The sequence below is a fragment of the Erinaceus europaeus genome, chromosome 7, assembly GCF_950295315.1.
Source record: "Erinaceus europaeus chromosome 7, mEriEur2.1, whole genome shotgun sequence".
Taxonomy (NCBI): Eukaryota; Metazoa; Chordata; class Mammalia; order Eulipotyphla; family Erinaceidae; genus Erinaceus; species Erinaceus europaeus.
This window is the reverse complement of record NC_080168.1, coordinates 12717669-12736804: the sequence shown is the minus strand read 5'-3', so window position 1 is coordinate 12736804 and position 19136 is coordinate 12717669. Positions and strand designations below refer to the sequence as shown.

The window sequence follows — 19136 nt, the reverse complement described above, 5'->3', positions numbered from 1 at the left end:
CAACTATATCCTGCTGGAGTTCATAAACACTCCAGCCGCGCCTTTGCGTGCTCCAGAATTGATGTCCAGAGTCCAGGCTCAGTCCCGGCCTTCCCACAATGCCTCTGGCTCTCACCCCCACTTCCAGCCCCCAGCCCCAGGCCAGCACAACTTCCACCTCCCTTTCCCACCACCATGCCCCATGAATAAATTTACTCGCCTTTTCTCAGCGCCTGTTAAAATCCTGCCATTCCTGTCAGCAAAGATGTCATAAACTCGGTGCAAAAAAAAAAAAAAAAAAACACTAATATGATGGCAGCAACAAACCTAGAAGGCAGAACAAAGTTCTCTCAACAGAGCACAGGCCTCCCTGGGCATGAGGTCCAGGAATACTAAGGGAATCCAGTGAGCAGCAAGGGGCTGGAGGAGTCCCAGGGATGGTGGAGCAGGGCTGTAGTGTTTCTCCTCGTTGTCTGTCTCTCCCTCTTTTCCTCTCTCTAGCTAGAAATATATTAAGAATATGACAGTGGGCCAGGAAAGCTGCTCAGCAGTATCAGGTATGCATAGGGGGCTGAATTCATTTCTTACCGCTGCATAAATAAAAAAATTAAGAATTAAAAAAAACTTAACTGAGCCAGTGAAATGGCTCATTTGGACACAGTGCTGTTTTGCCAGGTGCACAGCCTAGGTTCAAGGCCAGCTCCATCAAACTGACAGAAGTTTCGGTGCTATAATCAGTCTCTCTCTCTCTGTCCCTCTCCCTCTCCCTCTCCCTCTCTCTCTCTGCCTCTCTGTCTCCTTGTCTCTACCTTTTAAAAAAGTAATGAATAAATAAATGAAACAACTCAACTACTGTAGTCCATTAAGATTAAGAATTTCTGTTTATGGGTGGCCGGGTGGTGGCACACCCAATTAAGTGCACATAGTGCTAGGTGCAAGGACCCAGGTGGGGATGCTTTGCAAGGGATGAAGCAGGTCAGCAAGTGTCTGTCTTTCTCTCACAGTTTCTCTCTGTCCTATCAAAAAAAGAAAAGAAGAGAAGAGAAAAGAAAAAAAAATGCCACTGGGAGCAGTGGATTCGTAGTGCCAACACTAAGCCCCAGCGATAACCCTGGTGTCAGAAAAGAAAAAGAAAAGAGAAAGAAAGACAAGAAAGAAAAAGAATTTCTGTCTATCAAAAGACATAAGAAAGAAAGTGAAAAGACAAACGGGGGCCAGGTTAAGTGCACACTTTACAGTGCACAAGGTCCCAGGTTCAAGCCCCTGATCCCCACTTGCAGGGGGAAAGCTTCATAAGTGGTGAAGCAGGGCTGCAGGCGTCGTCTCTCTGTTTCTTTACCTATCTTCCCCTCCTCTCTCAATTTCTCCCTGTCTCTATCCAATAATAAATAAAGATAAATATTAAAAAAGACAAATAGTAGACTTGGAAAGCACATATCACACACAGACTCCCTCCCCAGACTATAAGGAGTACAGAGAACATTGAGTTTGTATGAAGGACAGTCTGGTTCAGTCCCTGCCAAAGTGATGCTTGACTTTCTCTTTTCTCTGTCTTTCTCTTTCATGTTAATTAATTTTAAACATCTAAAAGAAAAAAAAAGTTTGGGGAAAACAGCATATTGGTTATGCAAAGAGACTCATGCCTGAGGCTCCAAAGTCCCAGGTTCAATCCCCAATACCATCATAAGAGCTGAGCAGTGCTCTGGTAAAAAAGAGAAACAACAATTAATCAGTAAGACAAACTATCTAATAAAGAAATGTGGGGTTGTGGGCCAGGCAGCGGTGCACTCGGTTAAACACACATAGTACAAAGCACAAGGAACCTCGCAAAGATCCAGGTTCAAGCCCCCGGCTCCCCACCTGAAGGGGTGAGCTCAATTCACAAGCAGTGAAGCAGGTCTGCAGGTGTCTGTCTCTTTTCCTTTCTATCTCCCTCCCCTTTCAATTTCTCTCTGTCCTATCCAAAAACTCAAAAAAATGGTCACAGGGGCAGTGGATTGATTAACAGTGCAAGCACCAGCCCAAGAAATAACCCTGGAGGATATATATATATATCCCAGGAAGCAGTAGAGTGGGCCAAGTGTTGAACTCTCAAGCATGAGGTTCTAGGTTCAATCTCTATCATCACATGTGCCATCATGTGGTCTGGTTCTCATCCTCTCTCTTGTAAATAAATAAATAAATCTTTATTTCAGAAAAAAAAATAGTGGTCTTGGAGGTGGCACAGTGGACAAACCATTCAATTCTCAACCATGAGGTCCTGAGTTCAATCCCTGGCAACACATGTACCAGAGTGATGTCTGGTTGTTTCTCTCTTCTCCTACCTTTCTCATGAATAAATAAATTCTTTAAAAAAAAAAAAAGTAGGCAGGAGTCGGGTGGTAGTACAGCAGGTTAAGTGCACGTGGCGCAAAGCACAGGGACTGGCATAAGGATCCCAGTTCCAGCCCCTGTCTCCCCACCTGCAGGGGAGTCACTTCACAGGTGGTGAAGTGGGTCTGCAGGTGTCTATCTTTCTCTCCCCCTCTCTGTCTTCCCCTCCTCTCTCCATTTCTCTCTGTCCTATCCAATAATGATGACACCAATAACAACAACAATAATAACTACAACAACAATAAAAAACAAGGGCAACAAAAGTGAAAATAAATAAATATTTATTAAGAAAAATTAAGAAGAAGATCTGAAAGGGAAACTAAAAGCAGGATTTGACTAAATATGGAGTAGGGCACCAAAGTAAAAACCCTGTGGTGAGGGGTAGACATGCAGCTTCCTGGGCCGGTGGGGGGTGGGGGTGGGGGTGGGTGGGTGGGATGGGACACAGTCTTTTGGTGGTGGGAATGGTGTTTATGTACACTCCTAGTAAAGTGTAGTCATATAAATCACTAGTTAATTAATATGAGAGGGGGAAAATTAATTGTATGTCTCGAAGTTTTTAAACCACAGACTGAGTCTTTTTAATATATAGGCTGTGTAATTGATATGCGGACTCTCTCAAAAGCCTAGACCAAGTAGATCAGAAGTAACCAATGGCACAGCTACATACAAGATACTGGGTACTATACAGCAAACTCTAACAAAAGGACTTTTCAAAGTTAACCCAATTACCAAATAATGTGATGATAATATTAACTATCCATTGTCTTTTTGAACCCTAAGACAATAGGAACCTCACATCTCCACTAGAGAGCCTATATTTCCCCCAGTCCTGGAACCTTAAGATAGGGCCCACTTTCCCGCATGCCTCTCCCCATCCATATCAAATAATATTGCATCTGCCGATAGCAACCTAATCAATGCAACGATTGCCACCTCAACATGCTTCAGCTCAGACTGTGTCCAGAGACTTCAGGTGTGAAAAGACAACCCTTCAGCTTCATTACTCTGGTGAGACCTTTCCTTTCATAGTATTCTCTAATTCCATCTCAGGTGGTTCACTTTCTAACAAAGTCCCAAAACCTAGATATAGCCCAGGTTCTGTGAGAGAGAGCATATGTTCACACTTATCCATTAACTAGTGCAAAATATATACCTGAAAGCAGAAGTACACTAGAGTTTGCAGTGAGTATCCCCCTAACACTTCCTCTCCACTATTCCAACCTTTGGGTCCATGATTGCTCAACAATTTGTTCGGCTTTGTATGTTAACTCTCTTTTCAGACATCAGGTTCCAGATGCCATCAGGATGCTGGCCAAGCTTCCCTGAACTGAAGACCCCACCAATGTGCCCTGGAGCTCTGCTTCCCCAGAGACCCACTCTACTAGGGAAAGAGAGAGGCAGACTGGGAGTATGGACCGACCAGTCAACGCCCATGTTCAGCGGGGAAGCAATTAAAGAAGCCAGACCTTCTACCTTCTGCAACCCACAACAACCCTGGGTCTATCCAGAGGGATAGAGAATGGGAAAGCTATCAGGGGAGGGGATGGGATATGGAGATTAGGTGGTGGGAATTGTGTGGAGTTGTACCCCTCCTACCCCTATGGTTTTGTTAATTTATCATTTCTTAAATAAAAAATAAATTTAAAAAAAAAGAAAAATTAAGTAGGTAAAAAGGCTTTAATTCAAACAGCTAATAAGCATATGAAAAGGTATGCAATAAAGGAGAAGTAAATTAAGACTTAAAGGGCCCACTCAAGTGAAAACACTGAAATCAAAGACCACTCCATGTGTGAACATACATAAGAGGCAACCAGAACCCTCTTACATTGTAGGTGAAGATGAAAATTGGTTCTACCACTCTGGAAAACTGTTGATGTCTAATATTACTGGTCAAATCCACACTCTACAAGACAGCCACTCCTTTCCTACTGAAGGATGCACAAGTCCACACACACACACACACACAAAAGAAGAAGAAGAAGAAGAAGAAGAAGAAGAAGAAGAAGAAGAAGAAGAAGAAGAAGAAGAAGAAGAATGAGAAGAAGAAGAAGAAGAAGAAGAAGAAGAAGAAGAAGAAGAAGAAAGCCTCATTGCAGCTTTGTCAATCAAAGCCAAAGACTGACCAATAAATCAGAGCCCCTCAAGTGCCGACAAAGTGCCAGTACACATGCAGTATTAATTACTCAGCACCTAAGGAAAACAAATCACTGCTACAGAGAGCTCAGGCGAGTATAGATACCGCCGAACAAATAAATCCGGACTCAGTTATGTTGAAAAGAATTCAACAGCAAAACTGACCCATGGTGGCAGAAACCAGGACAGCAGTTCTCAGGACAGGAGGAGGAGGTGCCCCTTGAAAGGGGCAGATCTGCTGCAGATGTTCTCTGCCTTGATTTGGATGGTGGTAGGGGTGTATGGAGATGCAAAAAAAGTACCACTATTGTATGTACATTATATCTTACTAACCAGAAAAAATGTCAAATAAAATGGTTTAACACAGGAAACGCCCCTCTGTTTAGACATCAACTTCTCCATTGAGTTTTGCCAGCAACCAAGACCTCTGTAGCATTCTGCGTCATTTCCTCTGTGCCATTAACTACAGTCTACCTTGGGCCTCAGTGGCGGGCCCTTATTTCCCTAACTAGATAGCTATCTTCCTGGTGGCAGTGACACCGTCTTTTACCCTTTACCAACAGAGCGCTTGGTAAATAACAAAAACTGAAATAGCTGTTTGTTGAAGTACAGGGAAGGGAAAATTGGGTGGGTGCCCAGAAGGGTGACAGGGGGACAGGAAAAGGAAGGAAGGCCTAGGGAAGAAGATTAGAGGTCTCCACGGAAAACTCAGCTTACACTGAGGTTTTACTTAGTTCCTGAAATCACACTAAATGTCACCTTGAGTAGTAAACAAAGAGCAAATCAAAACACCAAGTCCTATCAGGACAGAAGATAACCAACATCACACCACTTCACGTGCAGGAAAACCAGTAAATAAACACTTAACTCACCTCTGGGTGTTTCAACCTGGATGAGAAAACTTCACCAAGGACACTAATCATCTCTTCTTATTTAAGCTGCTAAAAATACCGCGACCCCAGTGTGGCGCAATGAGCCCACACTGCGGGCTAGGAGACAGGTCTAACTCTGCCCCAACTTGCTGTGACCCCCTGGACAGTCTCCAGGGCCTCAGTTTCTTCATCTGTGAAACACCAGGGGTTGGGCTAGCAAAATTCTCCCAAATGCCTTCTTGGATTGCTATTCTGAGTCCACAGATCGATGTCTCTTCCATCCCCAGGCAAGAGCACACCAGAATCCTCTGCAAAACACGCCAAAGGCCTCCCAAGACTAGCAAACCAGCGTGACTATTTGCAGTAGTCATCTTGTTATGTTATCTTTCATGGTTTGATCAGTGTTTCTGCTCGCGGGTTGCAGCCCTTACCCTGCATCGCAGAAGATTGCTGCGTTCCCTGTCAACAGAAGTTACATCTCCGTGGGCTGTCATCTTCTTTTGTGGATGAAGAGGGTCTTCCCGCATGGTGTCAAGTTTCCGGATTGCAAAACAACCCCCAAAACTGCCAGCGGGTCTGCGAATCTGCACACACTGCGCGGCACACTGGAGCCTAAGTTACTGGTGTGCTAGGCATGCTGGGATTTGTAGTTCCAGGGACTCTGTTGCATGCCGGGATCTGTGGTCCCCGGGAGCCCCTGGCATGCTGGAAAATGTAGTCTCGGGCACATCGCACAGGGTACCCCCGCCCCGCCGTCGACCTCCATGGAGCCCTAGTGTGCTCAGCGGCGGCGGGGATGGCGGGTCCCTTGAGCCTTTGCAGAGCTGGAGCCAAGCTCCACTGGGGCAGACTCTAGGCAACCACGCCGAGTAAAAAAAAAAAAAAAATGTGCCCTACGGGACTTCCCGAGAAAGGCCCTTCCCACTGGCGCTCCCGTCCCCCAGCGAAGCCGCTGCACGTTCCCATTGGCTGGACGGGACGCCCGTCTGCAGAGCTGGCTTCCTATTGGCTGTGGGGAGGGCCTAGGGGCGGGCGCTCTCGCTGAGGGGAAGGAGAGGGATCAGGAGCGGGAGCTGAGGGCAGGAGAGGCCGGTCCGGGTCTGGCCTCTGCCGCCGCCGAGTCTCTCCCGCCCGCCCGCAGTCTCCCCGCCGGGCTGCGGCTCCGTCCTCGGTTCCCTCCCGCGCAGCGTCTGCGAGGCTCCGGCCGGGCCGGCGTAGGAACAGCCGCAGGCGGCGGCGGCCGCCGCATCATGTCAGCCAAGGACGAGCGGGCCCGGGAGATCCTGAGGGGCTTCAAACTGTATCCGCCCGGGAGCTGGGGGCCGGGGGGCGAGGTCGGGCATGGAGCGGGGATCCCCGGGCGCTGGAGCCGGGCACCGGGGCGCCCTGTGGAGGGCCGGGGAGGACGTTGACGGAGCCTCCGGGGGTGCAGACGGGGAACCCCAAGAACCGGTCTGCGAGGGGCGCCGGGCGCCGGCATCTGCAAGGGCTGGGAGGGGACCAGCTGGGGTCCGAGCCCTGGTCCGCACCCAGAGGCCAAGGAGGGGGATGGTCAGCGGAGCAGGGCCGAGGGGGCCCGGCTGGGTGACCCCGAAGCCCCCCGGGGTGCCGGGCCAAGTGCCCGGGGGCGGGCGACCTCGCGTGGGGCCGATGCACGTGCTGGGGGGCGGCTCCCGGGGCCCCGGCGGTTCCCACAACTTCCGCTCCTCACTTGTGGCTGCTTCAGGGTCGGAGCCCGAGAACGTGGGGCGACCGGGGACCCGGCCCCCCTCCTCCAAACTCCCCCCGCCCTGGACTCAGGAGGGCAAGGGCAGGGTGTCTGCTCTCCCCCTGAAGCCCCCCAGTTTTCTTTGCAGCCGAGTGGGGAGCCTGAGCCTGGGCGCGAGGCGCCTGGACGCGGCGGAGCTGTCCAGCAATTGCTTCATTACTCGGGGGACACGGTAGGATCCAGGCCTGCTCTGGGGACACCCCCCCCCCCCCCCGTGCCACCGGCTCCCCGAAGGGACTGGGGTTGAGTGGCGTGTCGCCTGCAGCCCCGCGAGGCGAGGGGGCGCGGTGGAAAGGCCTCTCAGCATGGCAGCTTGGCTGACCTTAATCTCTTCTTACACCCGTGCGCGCAGGGCGGTGCAGTGCCGCCTTTCTTTGCCTTTCTTCGGGTCCACGATGAGCACAGTCATCCCTCTACACCCCCCACCAAAGGGGTTAGTGAGAACATGGGGCGCAGGGCTGCTTCTCTCTGTGCCCGGGTCACTCCTGCCAAACTCCACCGCTCTCTCATCAATCCGATCCCAGGGTGGAAGTGGATTTTTAGAATATGCCTGCCACCACCACCCCCCAAAAGAAAACAAGAAAAAGTTGTGGGAAGAAGTCTTGGATGTTCAAATGCAAGTGTTCAGGTGGAAACTGGCCTGCAGTGTGTATGTGTGTGTGTTTTATAAAAAAAAAACTGAAGGCTTCCTCACTTTTGTGTAATTATCAGTCGTGAGAAACTTTTCAATAATTTCCTGCAGTGAAGTTGAGCGACCCTTGTGGCTTTTATCGCTTCAGGGACCTTTTCTGGGTTTGCTTCCTGGTGGAGCCTGGAAGTACGCAGGGTGGCTGAAGTGCTCAAAAGCTTCGAGCTCTTTTTTTTTTTTTTTTTTAAATGTTTTCTTTTATTATTACTATTACTATCTTTATTATTTATTGGATAAAGACCGTCAGAAATCAAAAGGGAAGGAGGAGTAGAGAGGAAGAGAGACAGAGAGACACCCGCAGCCCAGCTTCACCACTTGCAAAGCTTTCCTCCCACAGGTGGAGGACCAGTGTCCTTGTGCATTGTAACATGTGCACTCAACCAGGTGCACCACCCGGCCCTGAGTGATTTCTACTGTTACATGACAGTATACAGTAAGTGAGGGATGATTGAGAGCTGTCAGGCACAACTTTGCTGGCTGGTTGAAATTAGCAAAGAAGGGTCTTTTTAAAAAGTCTGTCTTAATTTTTAATTATTATTTTAATCAAATAGGTCACAGCACTGCTCAGCTCCAGTTTATAATGATGTTGGGGATTGAAGCTGGGATCTCAGAGCCTCAGGCATGAGAGGCTCTTTGCCTAACCATTATGCTGTCTCCCCAGCCCAAACGTTATTTAGTTATTTTTTTAAGATTTTAATATCTTTGTTTATCTAATAGAGACAGCCAGAAATTGAGAGGAACAAGAAGAGAGCAAGTGATAGACACCTGCAGCACTGCTTCACCACTTGTGAAGTTTTCCTCCTGCAGGTGGGAGCTGGAAGCTTGAACCCAGGTCCTTGCACATTATAACGTGCGCTCAACCAGGTGAGCCACCACCCAACCCCCATTTATTTATTAATATTAATGAGAGTGGGTGGAGGGAGAGAAAGAGAGAACTAGAGTATCACTCTGGTGCATGCAATCCCAGGAATCAAACTCAGGACCTCCTGCTTGAGAGTCCCAACACTACCCACTGTGCCACTTCTCTGGCTATTTTCTTTTAAAAGAGAAAGAGATCACTCACTGCTCAGGTCTGGCTTATGGAGACTGAACCTGGGACCTCGGACATGCAAGTCTTGTAGATGCTGAACTATCTCTATGGATTTAAGAAGAGCCTTTTTTTTTTTTTAAGCCTCCAGGGTTATTGCTGGGACTCAGTGCCTGCACTACGAATCCAGTGCTCCTGGAGGCTGTTTTTTTCCCTTTTGTTTTCCTTGTTTATTGTTGTGGTGGTTATTATTATTGTTGTTATTGTTGTTGGATAGGACAGAGAGAAATGGAGAGAGGAGGGGAAGACAGAGAAGGGGAGAGAAAGATAGACACCTGCAGACCTACTTCACCGCTTGTGAAGGGACTCCCCTGCAGGTGGGGAGCCAGGGGCTCAAACCAGGATCCTTACTCCGGTCCTTGCGCTTCGCGCCATGTTTACATGTGCACCACTGCATTACCGCCCAACCCCCAGGAAGAGACTTTTTAACTATTGAAAAAAAAGGAAGGTGGAAATAGAATAATGATTCTGCAAAAAGATTCATGCCTGAGCCTCCAAAGTCCCAGATTCAATCCCCTCTACCACCATAAGCCAGAGCTGAGCATTGCTCTGGAAGAAAAAAATAAAATTTATTTTTATGAAAGGGAGCAACCAAAACACTGCTAAGTGCTGGGCATCGAACCGAGGCCCGTAGGTAAACAAGTCCTGTGATTTGACCTGCTGAACTGTTACCCAAACCCTTTTGATGACTTAAAGCAGAAAGGGAAAGTTTGAGCCTCTCACTTTCAGTCCTATCTCTTGAACCTGTTGAGAAAGAGGCTAAGGAACAAAAATAGAAAAGAGTAGAAACACTATGCATCACTCCACTTCTGGGAAGGTGAATTAACTTCAGTGATATCTTTAATACCTCAAGAAATGCATAGGTTTTTAGGCATTTTGGTCATAGAGCAATGACCAGAGCTGCCTTCTTAAGAAACAGACTTTCTGGAAAAGTTTGGCCCAAAGTTAGTGAAATGACAAGAAAAGCAGTTGCATTAAAAAGTTAGCTGAGAGGGTGGAGGGAAATAATAGTTATAACAAAGTGACTCATGTCTGAGGCTCCCAAGTGCCAGGTTCAATCCCCTGCACCACCATAAGCCAGAGCTCCAGTAAAATAAATAAATAAAGTTAACTAGATTGGTGTATTGCACCAAAGTAAAGTGCTCTGGGGTGGTGGGGAGTGTTCAGGTCCTGAAACATGATGGCGGAGGAGGACGTAGGTGGGGGTTTAAAGTGTTATGTAGAAAACTGAGACTGTTACACATGTACTAACTGCTGTATTTTACTTTCTACTGTAAACCATTAATCCCCCCCAATAAAGGAGGGGAAAGTTAGGAGAAGGGGGTGGGCAGTGGCATCTTGTTGAGTGCACACATTTTTTATATTTTTATCTTATGGAGGTAGTGAAAAATTGAGAGCAAAGGAGATATGTAGAGAGAGACAGAGAGAACCTGCAACACTGTTTCACCACTTGTGACCACTTGTGAAGCTTTCCTCCTGCAGGTGGGGACCAGGGGCTTGAACCCGGCTCCTTGCGCAATGTAACGTGCACTCAACCAGGTTCGCCACCATAAACTAGCCATAAACTAAATTTCTTTTTTTTTCTTTTCTTTTTTATCTATTTTATTTTTGAGAGAGATGCAGAGAAAGACACAGAGAGAAACACCCATCCATAAACTAAATTTCTATAAGATAAAGGTTTCATTTTGGAATATTTGTCCCATTAATTCACTTGTCTCTTCCTGTTTTTTTTTTTAATATAAATATTTTAATGACAGAAGGATACACAGAGCTACCCGAGCCCTGTACAGCTCCAGCTTATGGTGGTGTTGGGGATTGAACCTGGGACTTTGGAGCCTCAGGCCTGAAAATCTTTTACAGAACCATTATCTCCCCAAGCTTCTCTTCTTGTTTCTGTACCCACTTGGTTTAATTATAGTTTTCAGTATAACTAAAGTATGGCTTATCGTATGATAGTATTATAGTTGTGTAGTACAGCATTATATAGTATAGCATTATGCAGTATGATGTGTCTTAATTTTTAATAGTATATTTGGTACTATTAAAGTTGCATAGTATGAGTTTATAGTTTATAATAGGGCAGATACTTCATGAGCAGAGTGTATGTGTTTATAGTCATTTTGTAAGGTCCTTATAAATATTTGAGACTCTCTTATACACATTTTATTCCCATAATAGATACTCAGCAAGTATGAATAACATGCTAAGAAAATCAGAGGTAATCTTTGTCTAAGAAAATCCAATGCAAGCTTTTGTGTTTGCCTTAAGTTATTTCAGAACCAAAATATTTGTAAGGTTTCTTTTGCATGTCATCTCCACCACACCCTCTTTGAGCTCATACCACTAAGAATCTTGCATTTCTTTCCTGTTTGTTCAGAGCAGAACATTGCCTGGTTGTATATTAACGTTATGAATGAAACACTACTTGGGGGGTGGCGGATGTAATGCTCCCACAAAGCTTTGGAAGTTGACAGTTTTAAATTGCCGATGGGGAGACTGTGTTTGTGAATCTCATGCTCTCTGTATATTTGCACTGAAGGACACAAAAACGAATGAGTAATATTACCTTCCAGAGGTGTCTTCAAAAGATTGATTTAGTTTACTGTATATAGGCATACTTCACATGAGGTAGAGAGGAAGAAAGAGAGCTAGACAAGCCAGAGCACTACTCTGGAATATGCAGTGCTGCAGAGTGAACAGGGAACCACTACCCAAACTAAGAGACCCCTCACAGAATGGGAGAATATTTTTACATGCCATACATCAGATAAGAGTTTAATAACCAACATATATAAAGAGCTTGCCAGACTCAACAACAGACAACAAATAACCCCATCCAAAAATGGGGGGAGGACTTGGGCAGAATATTCACCACAGAAGAGATCCAAAAGGCCGAGAAACACATGAAAAAATACTCCAAGTCTCTGATTGTCAGAGAAATGCAAATAAAGACAACAATGAGATACCACTTCACTCCTGTGAGAATGTCATACATGAGAAAAGGTATCTATCTTTCTAAACACACACACACACATCTTCCCTTCCTCTCTCTATTTCTTTCTGTCCTATCCTACAACAAGGACATCAGTAACAACAATAATAACCACAACAATGATTAAAAAAAAAAAAAAGGCAACAAAAGGGAAAAATATAGTACTTTCCCTAATCTGGTTTACTTCATTGTCAAAGTACAGTATATAATAATACATGTAGCATATAAATTAAATACTAGTCTACTATTTCTATCCCCAATAAGGTTTCTGGTCAACAGAAGACTAAGAGTTAAGGTTTTAGAGTCAAACTTACATGACTTGGGTGGGGCTAGATATCATAATGGTTATGCAAAAATGCTCGAGGCTTCAAAGTCCCAGGTTCAATCCCCAACACCACCATAAGCCAGAGCTGAGCAGTGCTTTGGTCAACAACAACAACAAAGTTATGACCCTAACCCTAAAAACTACATGGATGTCAGTACCCCAGCACCTGCATTGTTCACAATCTACTGGAATTTAATGGACAAAGATACAGATCTCTTATACTAATTTTCTAGTGTAGAGTATATTCAAGTCATTTTTTCTTCAACATAAATGTGTAACTTCATTAAATTAAATTAATATAAAAAGCTTGCAGAATGCCCTAGGAAAGGATCATGATTTCCTCTTTTCTTTTTGTCTTATTCTTTTTTAAAAAATATTTATTTATTTTCACTTTTGTTGCCCTTGTTGCTTTGTTGTTGTTACTGATTTCGTGTTTGTTGGATAGGACAGAGAGAAATGGAGAGAGGAGGGGAAGACAGAGAGGGGGAGAGAAAGATAGACACCTGCAGACCTGCTTCACCGCCTGTGAAGCGACTCCCCTGCAGGTGGGGAGCCGGGGCACGAACCAGGATCCTTATGCCAGGCCTAGTGCTTTGTGCCACGTGCACTTAACCCGCTGCGCTACAGCCCAACTCCCCGTGTTTGTTTTCTATGTACACTGATATAGCTTAGATGCCATGAAGCTTGGGTGCCATGGTGGCTTTCTGTCTGTCTCTATCTTCTTTCTGGAAAAGTCACCCTGGAGCAGTGAAACCCCAGTAGTAGACAGCAAGAAAGAAAAGCAGTCACCCAGGAGGCAGAGCTCAGTCTCCAGCTCCAGAGGAATGCTGCTTTAGCTTCTCTCCCTTCTCTTTTTCATGAAATAACTAAAACAAAGCTTAAAAAAAAAATGCAAAGGGCTCTGGAGGTAGAGCAGAAAGTAGGACACTGGACTTGAAAGTTTTAGGTCTCAAGTTTGGTCTCTAGGATCCCATGTGCCAGAGTGCTGTTCTAGTTCTCTGTCTTATGTTAACAAATGCTTTTTTTTATTTTAATTGCCAGGGCACAGTGCCAGCTCTATGAATCCACTGGGCCGGCATTTTTTTTCTTTTCCTTTTTTTATTAGGACAGATAAAAATAGAGAGGAGAGGGAGAAATAAAGAGGGAGAGACAAAGAGAAGCACCTTCAGTCCTGCTGTACCACTCATAAAGCTTCCCTGCTGCAGGTGCGGAGTAGGAGCTCAAACCTAGGTCCTTGCCCATGGTAGCGTACTCTCAACTGGGCACACTACTGCCCAGCCCTCCCCTGCTTTTTTATTTAGCCAGAGTTGCCCAGCTCTCGCTTATGGTGGTATGGAGACTTAAACCTGAGACCTTAGGGCCCCAGTCATGGAAGTCTTTTGTATAACCATTATACTATATCCCCCACCCATAAATTTTTAAGTTCTTTAAAGTAAAATACAAGTGTGTTAAGAGATGTCCAATCCAATCCCCAGCACCTCCATAAGCCAGCCAGAGCTGAGCAGTGCTCTGGAAAAAAAAGTGTTGAAACTTATTGAAATGACAAACTATCACTTCTCCCCCGATTAATTGGCAAGTGTTAGAAAGGTTGCTAATATTCAGTATTATCAGCTCTTATTGACAACTACTGGAAGAAAGGAACTTTTTTTTAAATTTAATTTATTTCTTTATCCCCTTTTGTTGCCCTTGTTGTTTTATTGTTGTAGTTATTACTGTAGTCATTGTTAGATAGGACAGAGAGAAATAGAGAGAGGAGGGGAAGACAGAGGGGGAGAGAAAGACAGACACCTGCAGACCTGCTTCACCGCCTGTGAAGCGACTCCCCTGCAGGTGGGGAGCTGGGGGCTTGAACCAGGACCTTAAAAGTATTTAATTTTAGAGAAAGACCAGAGCATTGCTCAGCTTTGGCTTATGGTGCTGCTGGAGACTGACCCAGGGACCTCAGAGCAGGAAAGTTTTTTGCATAGCTATTATGCTGTCTCCCCAGCCTGAGAAGAGAGAGAGAGAGAAAGGGAGAGAGAGATCCTTGTGGAAAATAGCTGAAATACCTCTGCAGTTTACATGTGGCTGCTGTAAAGCATAGAATAGTGGGCAACAGCATGGATGCCAGGCTCAGGCTTGGTGCCTCCACTATCATTACCCTAGACAGAGCACTCAAACTCTGAGCCTCCATCTGCAGTGATGGCATTGTAAAGCTACTTACTTTTCCAAACTCTTCATGCTGTTTTTCTTACTGAAAAAAATATATATTTGTTTTGCCTTTGAAAGAATGATTTGATCAATAAGCATTGATGTATCCCTAATATTTGTCTTATTTTCTAGATGTGAATCACACTATGACTTAAATAGTTTTCTGAAAGCACTCTTACTTGTGTCCCACTATTTCTTTCTTCTCCCATAGTTTACTCCTGGATCCCCTAAGCCCTCTTTCTCATAGTACCTAGGGCTTTGACTTTTCTTATCTCATATTTATTTTCTTTATTTATTGGATAGAGACAGCCAGAAATTGAGAAGAGGATGGGAGATAGAGAGAGAGAGAAACAGAGAGACACCTGCAGCACTGCTTCACCACTCACAAAGCTTTCCCCCTGCAGGTGGGGACTAGGCTCGAACCCGGGTTCTTGTGTACTGTAATATGTACACTCAATCTAGTGTGCCACCACCCTGCCCCAACTTTTATTATCTTAAGATTTTATTTATTAATGAGAACAATAGGAAGAGAGACAAAGAACCAGACATCACTCTGGTACATTTTCTGCCAGGGATTGAACTCAGGTCCTCAAGCTTGAGAGTCTTAATGCTTTATTCACTGTGTAATCTCCCGGACCACTTTTTTAAAATTCTTATTGCCTCCATGGTTATTGCTGGGGCTGGGTGCCTGCACTACAAATCCACTGTTCCTGGAGGCTATCTTTTTTCCATTGTTATTGCTGCTGATGCTGTTGTTGATGGATAGGACAGAAAGATATTGAGAGAGGAGGGGAAGACAGAGGGGGAGAGAAAGATAGACACCTGCAGACCTGCTTCATCACCTGTGAAGTGACCTCCTGCAGGTGGGGAGCCAGGGGCTCGAACAGGAATCCTTGAACGGTTCCTTGTGCTTTGTACCATGTGCACTTAACCTGATGTGCCACTGCCCGGCTCCTGACTTTTATTATCTTATGAAAACAATTTATCTTAGGGCTGGTGAAATAGCATACTTGGATAGTGCACTGCTTTGGCATGTGCAGGACCTAGGTTCAAGGAAAGTCCCCACTTCATTGGAAGAAACTTTGGTGACCTTAATCTTCTGTTTGCTTAGATTTTGTTCTGTTTCCTTTCTGTTGTTGCTAGGGCTTCACTCTGGGTCAGATAGAGAGAGACAGAGGTAGAGAAAGATACCACAGCACTAAAGTTTTCTTTTTTTTTTTTCTTTATTGGGGGGATTAATGTTTTACAGTCAACAGTCAATATAATAGTTTGTACATGCATAACAGTTCTCAATTTTCTACATAACAATACAACCCCCACTAGGTCCTCTGCCATCCTGTTCCAAGACCTGAACTCTCCCCCCCCCACCCCCAACCTAGAGCCTTTTATTTGGTACAATACACTGACACTTAAATTTCTTATTAAGAATCCTGTACTGGACAAGGAGAAAACTGGAGCAGTAGAGCACACAGCTTCCCATACATGGGACCCTGATTCGACCCTCAGCTCCACATAGAAACACCGCAGACAGCAGCCAAGGGAGCTCTGTGGATGGATCATAGTAGTGCTTTGGTGTCTCCCTCTCCTTTCTCTCTGACTCCACCTCTCTTGTCCCCATCTCTCTAAGTACATACTATCAAGTGTTGGGGAGGCCAGTCAGTAAAATCACACAGGCTGTTGGGTCATTCCCTAGCACAGCATGAAACAATAGTAAACTGTTGAACTTTTCTTAAATGTCAGTTTTGTCTAATAAATGCCAAGTCAAGTTTTTTAAATGAGCTTAAGGTTTTTGGTTTTTTTTGTCTGTCAGCCCAAATTCTGATAAATCACAGGTGTTACTCTTCATGTATTGAATAGATTGTGATTGGTATTTTGTTTCCCAGAACAAGGACCCTGCAGAATGGATTAAATGAATGTGATGTCCCATTTACTCTTTGCCTTTGATTTATTTATTGCATATGACAAAGAAAATTCCACATGAGAGGTGGCCCGGTAATGGCACACCTGATTAAGTGCACATATCACCGTGTGCAAGGACCTGGGTTCAAGCCCCGCCCCTACCCCTGCTCCCCACCTGCAGGGGGAATGCTTCATGAGTGGTGAAGCAGGTCTACAGGTGTCTATCTTTTTCTCCCCCTCTCTCTACCTTCCCTCATCTCGCAGTTTCTCTCTGTGCTGTCAAATTAAAAAACAAAAAAAAAATGGAAGGAGAAAAAGGGGAAAAGTGGCCACTGGGAGCGGAGGATTCATAGTGCCAGCACCAAGCCCAAGGCAAAAAAAAAAAAAAAAAAAATTCACATGAGACACAGGGAAACCAGAATACCATTCCAGTTCATGTACTGCTGGGGATCAAACCAGAAACCTCAAACATACCAAGCTGGTCCTCTACCAGTTGAGCTATGTACTAGAGTTTTGGGGAGGAATTTGGAGTATAATTAGATAATCTGTAGCCCTCAGACCTTCTAAATTCCTTTACAGGATTATACAGTGGCTTTGTAGTTGAATGTTACAGTAGCTTCTATAGAACACAGTAAAATATTCGTGGAGATTTCTGGTTGTATTATCACTGCATTTGATAAAGAGCTAACAGTGGGGGGACTGGATGGTGGTGCACCGAGTTAAGCACAAGGACACACTAGGGTCCCAGTTCAAGCCCCTGGTTCCCGACCTGCAGGAGGGTTGCTCCACAAGCAGTGAAACAGGTCTGTAAGGTGTCTATCTTTCTCTCCCTCTCTATTCTTTCCTTCCCCTCTCAATTTCTCTCTTCCTATCCAAAAAATTGAAAAAATGGCCACCAGGAGCAGTGGATTCCTAGTGCCAGCACCGAGGCCCAGTGATAACCCTGGGGGGGGGGGGGAGCTAACACTGGTGCTCTGGTGGGGTCTGCTCAAGGTTGTTCTTGTTAGATTGACCTCACTTAAAGCACTTTGCACCCACAGAACTCTTGGCCTGCCCCTATTCCTGAGCGGAATTCAGCATTTTACAAAATGCTAAAGGCCATCTGTTCTAGCAGATTGTTCCAACCATTACTTAAAACTCAAATTGACGGGGCCAGGTGGTAGCGCACCTGGTTAAGCACATACATTACAGTGTGTAAGGACGGGTTCAAGCCCCTGGTTCCCACCTGCAGGGAGATGTTTCACAAATGGTGAAGTAGGTCTGTAGTTGTCTCTCCATCTCTTTCCCTCTCTATCTCCCCCTACCTTCTCAACTTCTCTCTATCTCCATCCAATAATAATAAAATTAAAAAGAAAACCCTCAGATTGCCAGGATTTGCAAGAACAAGAACAGCATTCTCTCTGTCTCTCTTTTTATTTATTTTTTATTTCTTTATTGGGGAATTAATGTTTCACATTCAACAGTAAATACAATAGTTTGTACATGCATAACATTTCCCAGTTTTCCATATAACAGTACAACCCCTATTAGGTCCTCTGTCATCCATTTCCAGGACCTGTACTCTCCCTCCCATCCACCCCAGAGTCTTTGACTTTGGTGCAATATGCCAATTCCAGTTCAGGTTCTACTTATGTTTTCTTTTCTTGATTTTGTTTTTCAACTTCTGCCTGAGAGTAAGATCATCCCATATCCATCCTTCTGTTTCTGACTTATTTCACGTAACATGAATTTTTCAAGGTCCATCCAAGATCAGCTGAAAACAGTGAAGTCACCATTTTTTATAGCTGAGTAGTATTCCATTGTGTATATATACCACAACTTGCTCAGCCACTCATCTGTTGTTGGACACCTGGGTTGCTTCCAGGTTTTGGCTATTACAGACTGTGCTGCCAAGAGCATATGTGTACACAGATCTTTTTGGATGGGTGTGTTTCTCTTTTTAACCAGGGCACTGATCAGCTCTGGCATATGATGGTGCTGGGGATTGAACCTGGGATTTTGGATCCTCAGACATGAGAGTGTCTTTGCATGACCATTATGCTATCTCCCCCAACTATTATTTTCTTTTAATCTGGTAATTTTGAAGCTGGGAGGAAAAGAAAACATACACACCTGACAAGGATCTCGGTAGCCTGAAAGAAACTCACTGTTGATGGTAAAGGAGCTGGAAACCCACGTGCAGAACATGCAGGAGGTGCTTTAGTTTGACAGTGAAGGAGTGTGGCAAAGTGGAGCAGGTCTAGAGGAGAATCCCCTCAAGTAGCCCCTGAAATAATTGCAGAACTGAGGAAAGAGGAAGATTTAAACATGTTTATTGTGGCTCTCAGGAGACAGGATTAGCCTAGCAATTAGTTACCTGACCCCCCCCCAAATTTTTTTTTCAGAAAGTACTTTAAGTGGCAGTTGGACAGTGGCCTGTCCATCAGGAGTCGTGCAGAGGGAAACCACAAGGAGGTCAGACGGTATTAGAGCAGGTCACCGCCAGAACTCACATACTCCTCCAGCCCCACAAATCTTTGATAATTAACAACTCTTTTTTTTTTCAGATTTATTTTTTAATATTTTTGGAAAGAGAGAAATTGAGAAGGGAGGGGAAGATGGAGAGAGAAAGAGACAGAGAGACACCTACAGCCCTGCTTCACCATTCATGAAGATTTCCCCCTATAGGTGGAGACTAGGGGCTTGAACCCAGGTTCTTGCACACTATAAAGCATGCACTTAACCAGGTGTGCCACCACCTGGCCCAATTAACAACTCTTTTCCAGCTCCTATTTCCAACTAAAAGAGACCAAACTTTTGTGTGTGTGATTTGATGTAATTAAAATTC

The 19136-nt window shown here is 45.1% G+C and overlaps 2 protein-coding genes across 6 annotated transcripts in view; one reads left to right on the top strand and one right to left on the bottom strand.

Moving 5' to 3' along the window:
* The window catches only part of COPS7B (COP9 signalosome subunit 7B), a 31585-nt gene extending 25632 nt beyond the window's left edge, over positions 1–5953 (bottom strand). The window contains exon 1 of one of the 2 annotated variants that reach the window (XM_060193773.1): positions 5792–5953. In XM_060193773.1, coding sequence (XP_060049756.1) covers positions 5792–5798 — 7 coding nt within the window. In that variant the 5' untranslated portion in view covers positions 5799–5953. Of the gene's footprint in view, positions 1–5360; positions 5768–5791 lie in introns of those variants that run through there. The other variant, XM_007519486.3, reaches the window with a different exon arrangement.
* Positions 5954–6392: 439 nt separating this feature from the next.
* The window catches only part of PDE6D (phosphodiesterase 6D), an 84747-nt gene continuing 72003 nt past the window's right edge, over positions 6393–19136 (top strand). For all 4 annotated transcript variants that reach the window (XM_060193799.1, XM_007520294.3, XM_060193800.1 and 1 more), the window contains exon 1: positions 6393–6660. Coding sequence is in view for 1 of the 4 variants with exons in the window: in XM_007520294.3 (XP_007520356.2) it covers positions 6611–6660 (50 nt within the window). In the remaining 3 variants the exon portion in view is untranslated. The remainder of the gene's footprint in view (positions 6661–19136) is intronic.